This window comes from Magnolia sinica, chromosome 19 (assembly GCF_029962835.1).
Source record: "Magnolia sinica isolate HGM2019 chromosome 19, MsV1, whole genome shotgun sequence".
In the NCBI taxonomy this organism is placed as follows: domain Eukaryota; kingdom Viridiplantae; phylum Streptophyta; class Magnoliopsida; order Magnoliales; family Magnoliaceae; genus Magnolia; species Magnolia sinica.
The window spans coordinates 15,699,387-15,716,087 of record NC_080591.1 but is presented as its reverse complement, the minus strand read 5'-3'; the positions used below and the strand labels follow the sequence as shown (position 1 = coordinate 15,716,087).

Below are 16,701 nucleotides of genomic sequence, written 5' to 3'. Positions count from 1 at the left end.
TCGAACTTGGTCATATTTTTCCCCAACATTCTTGATGGACATTTCTTCCCATTCCTCAAAATGCCTCACAATCCACTTGGTTTCGTCGTACATGGCATGGTCCCATTGAGAATGAGGGTGTCTAACTCGTATATGACCTGTGGTCCCATCTCTTGATCGTTGTGATCTTACAAATAGCGGCACATTCTCAGTTTGTGGTCTAAATGCAAAAATCGGAGTGGAGTTTTATTCATCCTTCTTGTGCGATCGGCAATTTGGACCTATTCGAGGTCTTCCTCTTCCTCATGTTTTCTTAAAGGACATGTCCCCACTGTCGTGGATGAATTTTCATCATGTCGAAGAGATGGTACCTATTCGAGCTAACTTTGAGAATACAATTCTTCACATTTCTTTCAGCCATGGTCCCTCTATTTGCCCACACACTATCCCTAAGTTTTGGGGATTAGTGGAGAGTGTATTGGTAGAGATATCCTTCACCAGTCATCCCTGAATGTAATCGCTTGTTTCTCTCACTTCATCGTTCGGCAAGACCAACTTCTTCCTCTAGTTGGGTTTCTGTTCCTTAGTTGGCTGTCCCAGGACGTGGCTTATTTGCCGTGATCATTCCGAAGACTCGCCTCGCATAAGTTGCTACAGATTCGAGGGAAGCTCAGCCGTCTCAAGCCCCTTCATTAGCTTCCTAGGCTTCGATTGGCCACAACGTCTATTCTCTAAGTAACTTGGCTCCCTAGTTGGCTCTTGGTTTATCAGAGAAATCTGATAGGCGTGGATGCTTATGGAATTTGATCGAGCATAAGTTGGTGTAGAGAGTTTTCCAGAAGGCCTTGGAAAAGTGCAACGTACCTAAACACTTTTACGATCAAGCAAAACACGTACTCATGTGGTGATATGGGAGGCAACGGACAATCCAATACAGGTCAGTATCTTCATAAGACTGCAAAAGGCGCAGGGGCTCTATTGTACCTTTTCGATGTCAATAGTGATCAAGAGTGAAAAGGGTTGTGATTGGCGGTCCATGCAGGAACATTCACAACATTTTCCTCAAACCCTTGCGATGTGTACGAGTTATCTATTTCCAGGCAACCAACAGACACAAACACAGAGGCATGCAACAAATCCAGATCACAATTCATGACTGACTGAGAAAGGTTGGGTGTCCACTCACTTTGGCATTCAGTCGCAGATAACTTATGTCAAAAGAGGGGCATCTGTAGACAACTCACCCATGATTGATAAGCTAGTTGAGTTTGAACTGATAGATGGTCAAGCAAACCCTAATCTTAAACTCTAACCTTAAAAGCCTAAACCCTAGGAACCCCAATCCTAAACTCTAAACTCAGGCCATTCAACTCGGTAAAACTCAGTCAGCCTAACCCTAAACCCTATGAAACTAAAACACTAAAACCATGAGTCAGCTCGACAAGTCAACTCACACAGTCAACTCGTCGAGTCAGCACTTCCGGTCAACCTACCCAAATTAACAACCCAATCAACTCACCTAGTTAAGCCCATAACCAAGCCTAAAAGCAAGCCCAATCGGAGAAAATAGATAAAACCTCAAAGTAACAAACTTCACGGCAAAGCCTCCCCACACTTGGAGGAGGCTGCCTACCAAAGCAGGTAGTCCAGTGTGGGGACCGGCAGTGACCAGGTTGCCGCTGGCCACGTGTCACTCCTCTTCTCTGGGGTGACATCCCTCAAGCATGTAGAATCGCTCCCTTTCATGCCCTAAGTGTGCGGTTGATGTGTATTTACTCTGATGCCCATCTCTTTACCCAAAATTATCATTTTACCACATCATCTAACCTATGAGACGATACAATGTGGCAATCTTTAATCTCAACAATTCGACCAACTTTTGCCCCTATGATCACCAACAATTACCAAAAAAATGGGCTTGAAGGCTATGAATAACCCCTCCCCTTCTCATTTCACATACTCACTCTCATTTCAATCCACTCTCATCTTAAAGCCTCATCGTCTCTTAAGGCTTTAGCCATCTAGCCATCCCTCCACAAAGGAGAGTAAGAGTAAGTGAGAGAGTCCAGCCCTGGTCCAGCCTAGCCTATCCAAAGTCTAAGCCTCCTAAGCCATATAAGTCAAATATAAGCCACCCAATCTAGCCTTGCGACACTACCGTTCATCCAAACCATTCAAGCTTTTACCAGTTTCATCGAATTAAAGCATTAGCATCGCGCAACGTTCATTCCCTTGTCAATCACATTGTTCCATATATACATAAATATTGCATTTCATCGTTTTCTCGCATCTGATTGGTGGGCGTATGCTCCGAGGCTTACCGATATAATTAGAGCATGTCCACCGAAAACCTTAGCCAGTTGCTCATCGTTTTATCATAAGCATTAATGCAACATCAAACATCTCATACATCACACTTCTACATACTTTGCACCCTGCAGTAGATCGTCTCGAACGTATGCTCCGCAGCTTGTTGATATAACTGGATCTTGCTCGTCAGAAATTTGAATTGATCAATCATCATTTTTATTGTATCGCATTATATTTTATACACACGAGAATTAATCATATTCCTCATAAATTAATTAGATCTCGTGAAGTAAAGACTGTACATTCATATGGTATAGTGGGTGCTTACCACATTCCATTTATGTAATCGCGGTCCCTTACTTGAAATCTCTAAAACATAAACTCATGAGTCATCTTACGGTTAGTGATATTCAGATTCTTAATCCTAAGCGTTTGCGTTTCTAAAGGGTCTAACTGACCGTAGGATCGTAATAACTGGTTAGTGACGACTCTGGTAAAATATTACACCTTTTTACCTCTAAATAAAAGCCCTCGTGCGAGACAACCAGTGGAAAAAAGAGAGTTAATCTCTCGTATCCTTGAAAAATTCACCCTCCAACATTCATAGCTTCATCATGACAAAAACCCCTTAGGAGGGACTGGTGGAATTGGTTCCTGACAGTAACATTTATGCCCTCGATGACACTACCTTCGTTTCCCATAACTAGGGACACGATACATTTGTGTCCTTATTGTTGCACTCATAGATCAGCCTCCGGTAAACGGGGAAACTTCCTCATCTTTTTGTATTGAGGTTTTGGATCATTAGGAGGAAGTCGTGATTTATCGAATCTGAAAGATTTTATGAACAGATTACTTAAACTAGCTTCAGTTAACAACTGTCTACTAATGAGCTTTGTTTTCAAACGTCCTTGAAGAAGCTTTTAATGGTAGTCGTTCAATCCCCATTGTTTTATGTGGTGAGGTTCATGCCTTGAAATGATATCTCCTAGTGAATGAACACCGTAGATACAACACATATTGGGCACGTCACTCGAGATTGCTACGAAGCCATCAGTAGCTAATCATTGTCCTAAGGGAAATTTTTGACTATAAATCCCACCTTTTACCCACCATCTTTTCCAAACGCTCTCAAACTTTACTTGCCCAAACCAAACCATTATGTATGGATACACTATTTTCAAACGAAAATACCCTTGCATTTAGTATGATTATACTGTGCATTCTATAGATCTATGGCTACGGATTATAATCATAGCAATCAGCAGCGTAGCCACACTAATAGCTACGGTTATAATCCGTAGCTATAGTGCTTTAGTAGCGTAGCCACACACTATCATGCAAGGGTATTTTCGTTTGAGTGCCCGTACAGAATGGTTTAGTTTTGGGCAAGTAAAGTTTGCCAGCGCTTGTAAAAGACGGTGGGTAAAAGATGAGGTTTACAGTCGGCAATTTCTCCTGTCCTACTGACGCTGCCAGTGGCGCGGAGGCTACTGGTTGGTGGTATATGCGGCCAACCATGATATATGTTTTATCCACGTGGCTCGTTCATTTTCCAGATGATCCCAAATCTGAGGCAGATCCACACCACACGAAAATCACGGTCGATCACGTGGCTCTTATACAAAGTAAGGTAGTACGAAATGCCGAACAGGTTTTATTGTTTTGTAAAAAAAAAAAGAAGAAGCTTTTCTCGGTTTTGGCTACCAGCTTACACGGCTTCATCGGACGGTCGCCGTTTCACCCGCAGATTGAAACGGATGGTGCTGGATGTGGAGGCACGATCCTTTTCGTGCCTCCGTTTTCCTGGTATGAGAAGAGAAGCTATCTCGTCGCACAAACCCCACTATAAATATGGCTGCACTTCCTTTGACCTCTCCCCGCTTACTCGTTTCTCTTCAACGCTTCCCCTTCCCGCCCTTGGATCTTCCCTTCTTTCCCCAACCCAAATTTCCCACCTTCCTTCCTAATCAACGGCTAGGGTTTCTCCGCGTGGTCTGCTGCAGAAGCATGGCCCAGTCATCGACAGCTGTTCATGTGAAGGAGAAGATTGATCTGACGGACAAGGAGAAGAAGATCTTTGGCCTATTGGTCGACGCGCTTCAGCATTCCCAGCTCAAAACTCAGCTCCGAGTCGCGGGCGGTTGGGTTCGAGATAAGGTTTGGATTTCTCTCTCCCGCTCTCTCTATGCTTTTTTTTTTTTTTTTTGTCTTTTCTTTTCCGAAAGCTTCTCTTGTCTTCGTGTTCTCCTTGTTCCCGTTCTGATAATATTGTAGAATTCGTCGTAGGAATTTTGGGCTTTGGTTATTTTATTTCTTGTGATGATGACAATGTTTGAATTGTTGATGTTTTTCCTTTTCTGAAGGTAGATGATACTTACACCCCCTGATTTTTGTTCGGAGAGTCATCTCATATGTGATGCTCTGGCAGAGTGTGATGGTCAATATTCAGCACCTGAAATTGCTTACGTGGCATACATTAACACTACTCAAAACTGATTAAATTGGAAAGCTCACTGTTGATAAGTCACAATCCCAAAATCATATTGATTGAACAATCCCAGCCTATGATTCATGGACTCTTCAACGCAACTAGATAAAGGAAGAAACTAATTGCAATAAGATTCAACGTACTGGACTGAAAGTTTGAATCATAAAAGAGAAAAGATGCAATGACCATGAGCAAGCTCAACAAACCTCTAGTCTTATGCCAGAGATCACCACTTCCCCCTCTCTAACACACTACCATAAAGAAACAAGAGAACTTGCTCAAAGAAAGTGTCATTCAACTATGCCTTATTCCATGGGTCTATGCATTATTTATAATGAGTGCCTACAAGGTTTCCTCTTTGAGACAATCGCTAACATAATCGAAAGAATCTAAAAATAGGATCTCTTGCTAGCCAATATCTCCAAATAAGAAAACCCTTAAAACAAGAAAATTTAGTAATAATTATTTCCTAACATAGAGTTCTCTAAATTAAGAAAGCACGTTAATAGGAAAATCTAACAACACTTATTTCCTAACAAATATATTTTTCTAACATAATAATATGAAAGAAAGGAAATAATGAACAAGCTAAAAAGGAAAGTTGGCCTTTTCTTTTGGGCACATGTGGAGTGTGCATGTGTGAGATGTGGCGTGATTGCATCAACTCCCCCCTAGCTGAGAAAAACTATGCTCATTTGAGTTAATGCAATATACTCCTTAGTCCTTATAGAGTTCAGAGTCGATGTGTTTAAATTCATTTGCTGAGATCCACATGCTGTTGGATCTCGGCCACCCCTTCCACTCGATGAGAAACTTATGATACCCTCCTTGGTGTGTGGAAAGTGGAACGTATTTGATCGTCCAACATATCTTCAATGATTTTGTTAAGCTGGTATGGCCCCTCAGGTATCTAGATAGCTTGTTCTTCCGTGCTCTCATTTTCATGATGACAAAGATAATTGTAATGTTTTCCACATTGAAAATAGGGTTGATTTTCATTTAGGGTGGAAATGTCAATCAAATATGCATTATCACCCAGCTTCTTTAGCACGATAAAGACTTGCCTTTTTGGAGTGGAGCTTTGCATAAGAGCTTGTTGGAAACCTCTTAGGTTTGTGCCGCATCATGACCCTATCTCCTTCTTGAAATTGTGCAAGGCGTTTTTGAACATTTGCTTGCCCCTTGTAATTTCATTACTAAGGGTAATCTTTCGCTCATGTATATCCTTAATATGCTATGCAAAAGCTTCAACATCTTGGCTCGATCGAGTCACAATAGGAAGTGGGACTAAATTGATGAGTTGTCGAGGTTGCATATACATCGCAATTTCAAAAAGAGAGTCCCATAGTGCAGTTTCACATAACTGTTATAGGTAAACTTAGCTTGTGGTAATATGATGCCCCATGAACTGAGGTGATCACCAACTGAACATTGAAGTAAATTCCCAAGATCAATTGACATCCTTAGTCTGCCTTTTCTGTTTACGCATGATAAACACTTGAGAACTTTAATTCAGTTTCCATCTTAAACCACTAGGTTCAGTGGAAGTAGCTTATAAACTTAACATAATTTAGGTGGCCTCGACCATGGCTTTTGTTTTGTCAATGCCAAAGTGATCATCTTGAATGAGCTCTTGTAAAGAGCTTTTAGGAATACACAACCTCATATCATAGAACAAGTGCTCTATGCAAGCTATATCGTTGATACCCTATGCCTAAGTCGGTAGAGAGTATTGAAATACCTTTTCAAAATTATTATTATATGTTGTACAACTTCTTTTAAGTTCTTCGAACGCAATAACAGAGACCAATAAGGTCGACAATAGATGTGATTTTTGGCTAAGGGCATTTGCTACCTTTTTTTCTATGTTGGCTCAATGCTTTTGGTTGAATGCGAACTCCTTAATATAAGCACTCCGCTTAGCGTACCTCGCGCTCTACTTCTTATAAGAATTCAAATAACTCAATGCCTCCTGATCAGAATAAAGCACAAAATCGTGATGAATGAGGTAGTTACGCCAATATTTCAAAGCCTGTACAACAATGTAAAACTCCACACCGTATGTATAAAACTTCTTTTGTGCCTCGTTGAGTTTTTTTTTGTTGAAAAAAGGCTACTATCTCTTTTATGATTGAGGATACCTCCTACGCCTATGTGGGGATGCATCACATGCAACTTCGAATACTTTTACAAAATCATGAAGCTTGGGAGCCGGAGCTTTTGTTAATTTTTGCTTGATTTCTTGAAATGCCTTTGTTGCTGCTTTGGTCCACTAAAATGGAACAACCTTCATATTTTTAGTAATGTACGCCATGATGGAACTCCTTGACGGAACTAAAGTTCAGGATAAACCTTTGATTAAACAACGTTAGCACATGAAAATTGCAAACCTTGTAAATATTTATGGGAGTAGGCTACTCGACAACAACCCTTATCTTTTCAAAATAATCCCTCACGCCTAAAGCTAACATGGCAAACCTTAAAAAAGAGTAGCTACAACTCCTGAATATACATTTCTTCAAACCGATGTAAAGTTTCTTGTGGCTTAATACTCTCATTACCTGACAAGGATGGACCAAATGATCTTCTCGTGAACAACTATAGATGATGATGTCGTCGAAATACACGGCAACAAACTTGCATGCGAATGGCCTTAAAATTTGTGTCATTACTCGCATGAACATAATAGTGTGTTTGTTAAGCCAAAAGGCATGACTAGCACTCATACTGTCATACAATCTATTCTTTCTCTTAAAAGCGGTTTTCCACTATTCTTCAGGATGAATTCTTGTCTGGTAATACTCGCTTTGCAAATCGATCTTTGAAAAGTTTGTAGCATTTACAATCATGTCCAACATGTTATCTAGGTGTGGAATGGAAAAATGGTACGTTTTCATTGTTTTGTTGATGGCATGGTTATCAACACACATTCGCCAATCGCCATCCTTCTTTGTTGTCAACAGCGCCAACACGACACATGGGTTGAGGTTATTGCGAATGAAACCCATGGCTAACAATTTCTTTACCTGTTGATGAAGCCATGCATGTTTTGTCAGGTTTGTTGGGTATGCTAGAAGATTTCCTAATTGCTCTTTGGGTACCAAATCAATCTCCTGCTGAATGTTGCGCATGGGTGGACGGTAGTTTATCAGGGACCAAATCTTGAAATCGGGATAGAATGTCCTGAATCTTAGGTGGTTGGACAACAACATCGCTAGTTGGGTTCGTATTGCATTCTACCAGAGCATACATGATTTCCCATTCCCGACTTTTCTTAACGAATTGGGCACAATCAACACTATGGTAGTCGGTTTTGCCTCTCTTCGATCGTCATCTTTCATAGGGTTGAGAGTAATAGGCTTTCCTTTATGCATAAAGCTGTATGTGTTACTGTGACCCCTATGAGTCACATCCCTGTCATATATCCGTGGTCACTCCAGTAGCATGTGTGACTTTCATTAGAATGATGTTAGACCAAAGTGATTCTTCATAACTATCCAACGAGAAGTTTACTAAGCACCGCTTGGTTACGGGGATGAACGTGTCATTTACCCACATAAACTTGTATGACTTGGGATGCTTGTGAGTTTTCAACTTCACCTTGTACGTCATGCTTTGTGAGGCCACGTTCATACTGCTGCCTCTATCAATAATGACCTTGGTAGCCGTTCCACTATACGATACTCGGTTTAGGAAGATATTGGTTCTCGACCAGTCTTCTTGAGCCTCTTCTTTAGGTGCCGTCAAAATCTTCTTGACCACTAACGAAACATATTTTCTTTAAGGCCATCTATGCCTTCCTTAGGTTCTTGATGGTCATCTTCTGGATCACTTTCATGTTCACTTTCCACTTGGTTTGCAATGAAGTTCTCTTCATACCATTTACCCTCTTGTCCCCTCGTAAAACTGGAGATTGCGAGAGGGGCATTGCCACATAATGTCCACAACCACCGCACTTGAAGCAATTGTTGGTTGACCTTTCATGAGTTGTTGTAACAGACTTTTCTTCTGTGATTGTTTTGGGAAAGAGGATTAGAGGCAGAGTTTTGGCCAATTTTGTAATCCTGAGGAAAGTTACTACTTACTACAGGGTGTGACTGGTTGCAAGCGTTATGTGGAGCCACTAACAGTAAGACAGGTAGATGTATAGCTCCTGACTTCGTCTTGTCACCACCTTTTGCTCATGTACTTTTCAGGTCATTCAATATGCTTCGTCTATATATTGAGCTGAACGGGTACTGTTTCTCTTTTAAATCGAACTGTAGTCCATTGTAATAAATCGCCATATGTTGCTTTCTGGTCTCCGTTAGACGACAACGAATAACCAAGTCATAACTCATAATGACATTGTGTGTATTCCTCCACAATTAGATTGTCATGCCGTGGCATTAGGAGCTCCTGGAAAAAAGTTGTCTCATAATCCAATGGCAAAAACCTCTGGTTTAGTCTTTGCTTCATTTCCTCCCAATTGTTGATGGGAGGAAAGCCACATCGCTGCAAGTCTTCTTCGATATCATACCATCAGTCTTGAGCCATGCCCTTAAGTTTCAGGGCAACAAAACGTAGCTTGACAACTTCTTCCATTTCATACTAACGAAAATACCACTCTATTGACTTTAGCTAGCCATTGAACACTTTGGGATCCAGATTACCATTGCTATGTATAATCTCAATCTTGACATGCTTAGCGGGATCTGCAGTACGAACATTTTGCTCTCCTTTAGGATCATTTGTTATTTTGGATAGTCCAGTCAGAGGTTGTTTGTTCCTCTTGTTCCTGACTGCATGTAGTGATGTTATTAGATCCTGGAGCTAGGCTCATACCCTTTCTTGTGGAAATCACCATTTCGGCCAAGATGTCTTGGGTCAACATTCCTGGATTCTAAGTCTCCCCTAAGGTCATCTACAGATGTCTGATAGTTTGGATTGATTCCTTTTCTTGCTTGTTCAAGAACAATAACGCGTCCTTCTAGAGTATCTACTCTAGCCGTGAAACGAGTCTCCACATCGTCCAAACATTTCGTGATCAACTGACCCCTTGTTGTAAGGTCAGTATAGTCCCATCCTGAGGTTCCGTAGCTATCCCACGATTGTAAGTCATCCCTCTGCTGGTGCTCATATGGCTGCAGGTGTGCATAAAATATTCAAGAAGGGTTTTGAGGTTTTTTTTTTCCCCTTTAGATGTTAGGAATGGAAAAGCTTTTTGGGAAGGTTGGGTGTATGAGCGGGTACATGCTATTTGCTAGTAGAATTTTGGTATAGAGATAGATAGGATGATGGTTTAGGTGAGATGGAGATTGTATATGGTCTGTGGTAGAATTGTTAAATTAATAGGCTGGTTTAGGGAATTGAAGGTAGGTTTGGGATGAATATTGGGGCAAAAATTGTGGAAAAAAGATGTGGAAGAGGAGAAAAGCGAAAGATACAATCACAATAACAGAACTTGCTCTAATACTAAAATAATCCAACTAGATCAAGAAAGAAACTAATGGCAATAAGATTTAATGTATCGGATTGAAAGTTTGAATCACAAAAGAGAAAAGATGCAATGACTATAAGCAAGCTCAACAATCCTCTAGTCGTAAACTAGAGATCACCACTTCCCCCCCTCCAACAATCCTCTAGTCTTATACTAGAGATCACCACTTCCCCACTCCAACACACAATTGTAGAGAAAACTAGAGAACTTGTTTAAAGAAAATATCATTAAATTGTTCCTTACTCCATAGGTCTATGCCTTATTTATAACGAGCGCTTACAAGATTTCCTCTTTGAGACAATCTCTAACATTATCTAAGGAATCTAAAAATAGCATCCCCTACTAGCCATGATCTTCAAAATAAGAAAACCCTTAAACAAGAAAATCTAATAATATTTATTTCTTGACATAGAGATCTCTAAAATAATAAAGCACTTTAACAAGAAAAATATAATAATACTTGTTTCCTAACAAAGGGATATTCAACATAGAATATGAACGAAAGGAAATTAGGAATAGCTAAATAGGAAAGTGGGCCTTTTCTGGTACACGTGTGGAGCGTACATGTGTGGATGTGGGGCGATTGCATCGCACTTATTTGATGGAATAGGACCATTGGACATTTTCCATTTTTAACTCTCCACGAAATGTCGACCAATCCGATAGTCAAATAATCAAATGAGCATAATTTTTTGTTCATGATACATCTAAGCTGGACCCATAATCTGGACAGTTTAATTTTGAATTACTTGTATGCCATGTACAAATTTCCAAGTAGTTTCTAAGTGCTTGTGGATCATTTAACACACTTTGGCAGAGTATGAAAGATTCTCTTCTCGATAAGTGCACCCTTTCCTCTTCCGACTTTCAAAGCTGCAAGGAAAGAGAGGGGGGGGGGGGGGGATCTTCCTTTTCAGATTCTTTCTCCCTTCTTCGGTGTTCGTGAGCAAATGTGTTCCTTTTTAGTTTAGGAATTACACCATATTGCAGTGGAATTTGGTGGATTATGCTCATGGGCTCGTTGGCAGTACACTTGGTATACATGCATGTCAATTATCGCATCCAAATTGCCGGCCCTACTAGGTATGCAACAATATATACACTATATGCAGGATCTTAATGTCCATTTGCAGTTTTTCTGGGCTGTTAATCATTTATCTTTCCATCCACCCATTTTATAGGTAAGGATTAGGCAGTTTGGGTCATCATTTCTCAGAAAATTTTGGGTCATGCCCCATCAAGCTGGGTTCGCGATTTGAATGATCTGGATTGACGTACATGGGTGCCATTTGTATAACAGATTTCCAAATTCACTTTCTCTTGAAATTATGGATGTATTTTGGCACCATTGTTAGAAAGTTTTCTTGCTGGAATAACTCTGATGCTTTCTCTCAGCTTCTGGGCAAAGAATGCTATGATATTGATATTGCGGTGGATGATATGCTGGGTCGGGAGTTCTGTGAAAAGGTCAATGAATATTTGTCATACACTGGGGAAGAAGAGCACAGTATTAGTGTTATCCAGAGGTATATATATGCTTTTTTACCACTTGTACATGAGATTGCATCAGCTTATATTACTTTTTTACATTTATCTACTCTACAGCTGTGTTTCATAACATTTCAATTTTATCTACTTAACAAATCAATTTGCGTGTATCAATTTGCTTTATCCATCTTACCACTAAAAAAAGAAAAGAAAAAAAGATGGCTTCATCCACTTTGAGCTTCTAACATTTATTTATATAATTGAACATCGAGAGTAATTGTTGCTTTTTTGTATGGTATTGAAAAGATCTGAAATAGCCCAGGTGACTCAAGTCACTGAACCCAAACCCTCCTTCCAACTAGGGCATGGATCTTCATCCATCAAAAGACTTGAACTTTCTTACCATCGTAATGTATGGGTCTTATAGCAGGAGTTAAGAGTTTTAGTGTTCATGTTTCCGTGGCAACTGGTTAGGTGTAGGGTTGTCATTTCTGTTATTCGTTTTTACCTTGATTTATAGAAGAGCTTTACATAAGGCAGGAGTGGAATTGAATGCCAAATTGGATGAGCTGATATTTGTTCATATTAATTAAGAATAGGAAGGGAGTGATACTGTTTGGCAGGATGAGGTGAAAGAGGCGATTCCTACTTTGGGGAGGCTCTTGGCCCATGGTTTTTCTTTGGCTCCTTCTGATGGGAGTTTCCTTTATGGAGTTAATGGACATTTTCTCAGAACTCTTTGAAAGGGCTGGGCAGCCCTGGTTGCGTAAAGAAATCAACTTTCTTTCTTTTGTCCACCAAAAAAAGAAAAAAAATGAAAAAAAGAAGAAGAAAAAGTAAAGAAAAGATGAAAAAATTGATGGGGTAGAAGAAGTAAAAGTTGTTTGGGCTGGGATCTTTTGGAGACTGGAGAACATTTATATCTTTTTATGTTCTGAGTTAAAGTTCTCCTCTCCCTTCTCCTCAACCTTTTCTCCTTATCTTCATATGAGAGCAAGTTAGAAGCAAGGTATTCCATAACGGTAATGGTGGCCATAATGGTCGTTGCCGTTATGCTAATGGCCGTTACGAGACGATGGGCATTTTTTCTGTAACAGCCGTTACAGCCATTTCAGTCCTGTAATGTGTAATGGTTACCACTGTTATCATTATGTAAAGGCTCTCAAGACCATTATGTAATTGTTTTGGCATACCTTGGTTAGAAGAGAGGGAGAAAACTTGTACCATAGCCCTATTTTCCCCCCATCTCTTAAAAAAGGCCCATTCTTTTCTTTTGCTTGGTACATCTGCGTGGACAACTGGCTGTATGACCAACTGTTCAATCTTTTTTGGATGATCTTGTGATTTTCTACAGTTTTTTTAGTGTTACTGACCATCACTCAGCCCATTCTTATGTGTGTTGCTCTCTTTATTTAGCCTATTTTACATAAGTTTAGTTGCAGGGCTAGGGCTGTCAATGGGCCATGCATGGGCCGAGCAAAATCAAAATTTTGAATAGGCCTGACCCCCAGACCCGAACAGTTCAAAATCTGGACCCAAGCTAACCCCCCGGCCTGTTGACAGCCCTATTTAGGGCGTGTAGGGTATTCCTGCCTCTGTTACTGATAACATTATTGTAAATATTGAAAAGTCTCTTCAAATAAAACATGAGAAATTGGGGGACATCCAAACCCTAATTCTCTCTTCTTCCTCCCTCCCTCCCTCCCTCCCTCTCTCTCTCTCTCTCTCTCTCTCTCTCTCTCTCTCTCTTCTTCTTCTTCTTCTTCTTCTTCTTCTTTCTCTTCTTCTTCCTTCTCATCCAAATATACATGACATCAGAGCCTATGAGATCTCCTTGTGATATCTTTGCCCTCTACTACTTCTTCTTTCCTCGTTGTTTTTTTTTTTTTCCTTTCTTTTGTTTGAGGTGGAGATTTAAGATTGTTGGGGGCCTGATCTGCACAAATCTCTCAAACGCATTGTATGGTGGGTTGTGTAACCGTGGTTCACGAAGGTGTGTGATGCCCTCTTTCACCTAAATTGATTGTAATGGATAAAAATAGGGCATTGTAGGTTTGTGGTCAAGTTTGAAGAAGTTCAGTGTGTGTTGAATGTGGGTATGCTGAGTGTTGACGAAGCTGTGTGCATGTCATGGTGTTGAGGCAAGAAGCGGCATCAAACTATCGTGTCCATTGGTATACATTGGATTCTCATGCACTTGTTGTGTACGTTCAAGTCAAACATTCTTCCCTTGGTTATTTATTTCATTCCCCTAAATTTATGGATAAAAAGAATGAAGCCAAGTAAAAAAATTCTGTCTCCATCCAAGTTGATGGACTTTCATATTACATCAACTAAACTCAATTGATCGAATTACTTGCAATGGGCTACATCAGTGGAGGTATTGCTTACAGGCAAAAGAAAGCTGAAATATTTGACTTCCCCCAAACCGGAAGAAGGTTCGTTGGAATATGAAGATTGGGTGACCGAGGATGCTTGGATTAGAGTTTTACTTTGGAATAGTATGGAGCCTCAAAACATATTTACCCTATAACAAGAAGACAAGAATGTTGGTGAATACTATTCAGCTTTGAGAGGCATGTGGTAAGTAACAATACTTGGCCACTGATTATGATACTTTTAGACGATAAAGAAAGGAATTCCATGCTGTTAAATTCCTCTTTGGACTTCGTTCTGAGTTTGAGCTTGTTCGAGCTCAAATTCTTGGAGGCAACGAGATCCCCTCTATTACCAAGACATTTGCTCGTGTTCAACATGCAATTAGTGTACAAAGTTCGTCTCCTTTAGGTCGTTCAATCCTTGTTTATGTCTAGTAGAGATGACAGAGGAAGTTGAGGTTGTGGATGTGGTGGTCAGTTTGATGGCATAGATTCAAGGGTAGGAAGAAATAATTGGGAGGTCCCAATATAGATTTTAATAGTGGCTGTGGTCGTGGTTAGTGTAATTGACATTGGACTCTTCATGGTCTTAGTAACCACACAGTTGATATGTGTTGGGATCTTGTGGACAAACCTTCTTGGGCGAATCAAATTCACTTTTCTGATGGTGGTACCAAAGTTTATGCTCCTAAACCAATTTCCTCTGTTTACATTGGGTGAGACAGTTACTTTAACCAAGGAGGGATATGCCGTACTTCTAAATGATTGTTCCACTCTTGCATCATCTTCTCTAACAACTTTTGCTCAGTCATGTGCACTATGTCTTGCGTTAAGTGATAGTACCCCTGGGGTCATTGATTTAGGTGCTTCTGATCACACGACTAGTAAACAAAATGCATTGTCTCAGTGCCAAATCGTTATCTATTTCTTCTGTTACATTAACAGATGGTACATCAACCTAGGTTGGATACTGCTTGTCTTACCCTGCCACTTTCTTCGACGTTACTACTTCACATTCCTAAATTTCCTTTAAATTCATTATCAATGAGTAAATTGAATAAGTCTCGAAATTGTTCTGTCACATTCTTTATTATTGTTAATCAATTCAGGATCTAAAGAAGGGAAGGATCATTGGTGGATGGCGTGAAGCAGATGAACTCTACTATCTTGATTGTGGACTAACTGGAGTTGGGATGTGAGCAGAATTGTCTCCTCATCAGTGGCATTCCAGTCTTGGTCATCCGTCTTTAAATAGTTTGAAAAGTTTAGTCCTATCACCATCACATGTGTTTAAGTTGCAGTGTGAGGCTTGTGAGTTGTGCAAGCACCATAGAATACCATTTCTTCTTTGTGTTGACAAAATGAGCGACAAACCTTTTATTTGGTACAATTGGATATTTGGGGTCCAGTTCATTTTACCAGTTTATCATCTTTTAAGTACTTTGTTATATTTGTGGATGATCGCTTTAGAATGACTTGGTTATATTTGCTGAAAGATAGATCTGAAGTGTTTTCTTGTTTTAAAGAGATTTATATGGAAGTTCAAACACAATTTAAACCTAAGGTGTGTGTACTACGTTATGATAATGGTAGAGAATATATATCCAATGACCTTAATTCATATATTTCATCTCTTGGCACCATCCACTAAACATCATGTGCACACACACCACAACAAAATGGGGTAGTTGAGCATAAAAATCGTCACTTGCTTGAAGTTGCTAGGCAATTATTATCAAATATGAAGGTTCCTAAGGTATTTTGTAGTGATACAACTTTAACTGCATGTGCTTAACAATAGGATGCCTTCATCTGTCTTAGACGAAAATTCCCCCCCCTGTTTTGTGTCCTTATGTAACATCCCTACCTTTTTATGCATGTTTTGTGCATCAGCTAGATCATGCTCATGACAAGTTTGAACCCATGGCAATCAAGTGTATCTTTCTTGGTTATTCTCGTACTCAAAGGGGATACAAGTGTTGCGATCCTGTTTCCTGTAGAAGATATGTGTCAGTTGATGTTGTATTTCTATGAGGGAGGAAAGTTTCTACAACTTGAAGAGAATTCCTACCACTCTACCTATTATACCTGATGTTTCTACTGGTGTTGGATAGATACCTAGCAACAAGTAGATAAACTTTACAGGTTTACTCTAGACGTTCCAAGCATTGAGAGGGAGTGCATTCAAGCATACCTTCTACCATTCCTTCTGATCTATCAACATATCATCACCCTTCAGGGTCCCTCTCCGCATCACCTGATGAAGGTAATACACCTATTGATCTTCGTAAAGGAGCACGTTTTTATACTTAACAACCTCTTGCTAACTTTGTGTTTAATTTACTGGCTTAACTCCTTTGTTCCGTCGGTTTCCTTTGTCCTTGTCGTTTGTGTCTATCCCTCATTCTTTCCAGGAGCCTTGGAATTGTGCTGTGTGGAATATGGAACAAGAAATGGCCGCACATTGTTGAAATCAAACTTGGATATTAGCTGATCTTCCTGTTGGGAAATGTGCTATGGGATGTAGATGGGTGTATATAGTCAAGCAAAACCTTGATGGTTTAGTTGACCGATTG

At 40.0% G+C, this 16,701-nt stretch overlaps 1 protein-coding gene across 4 annotated transcripts in view; it reads left to right on the top strand.

Moving 5' to 3' along the window:
* Positions 1–3,980: 3,980 nt before the first annotated feature.
* Positions 3,981–16,701, top strand: part of LOC131234863 (tRNA nucleotidyltransferase cca2) — a 70,848-nt gene continuing 58,127 nt past the window's right edge. The window contains exons 1-2 of one of the 4 annotated variants that reach the window (XM_058231849.1): positions 3,981–4,449; positions 11,655–11,785. In XM_058231849.1, coding sequence (XP_058087832.1) covers positions 4,144–4,449; positions 11,655–11,785 — 437 coding nt within the window. In that variant the 5' untranslated portion in view covers positions 3,981–4,143. The remainder of the gene's footprint in view (positions 4,450–11,654; positions 11,786–16,701) is intronic. The other 3 variants (XM_058231848.1, XM_058231847.1, XM_058231846.1) reach the window with 3 other exon arrangements.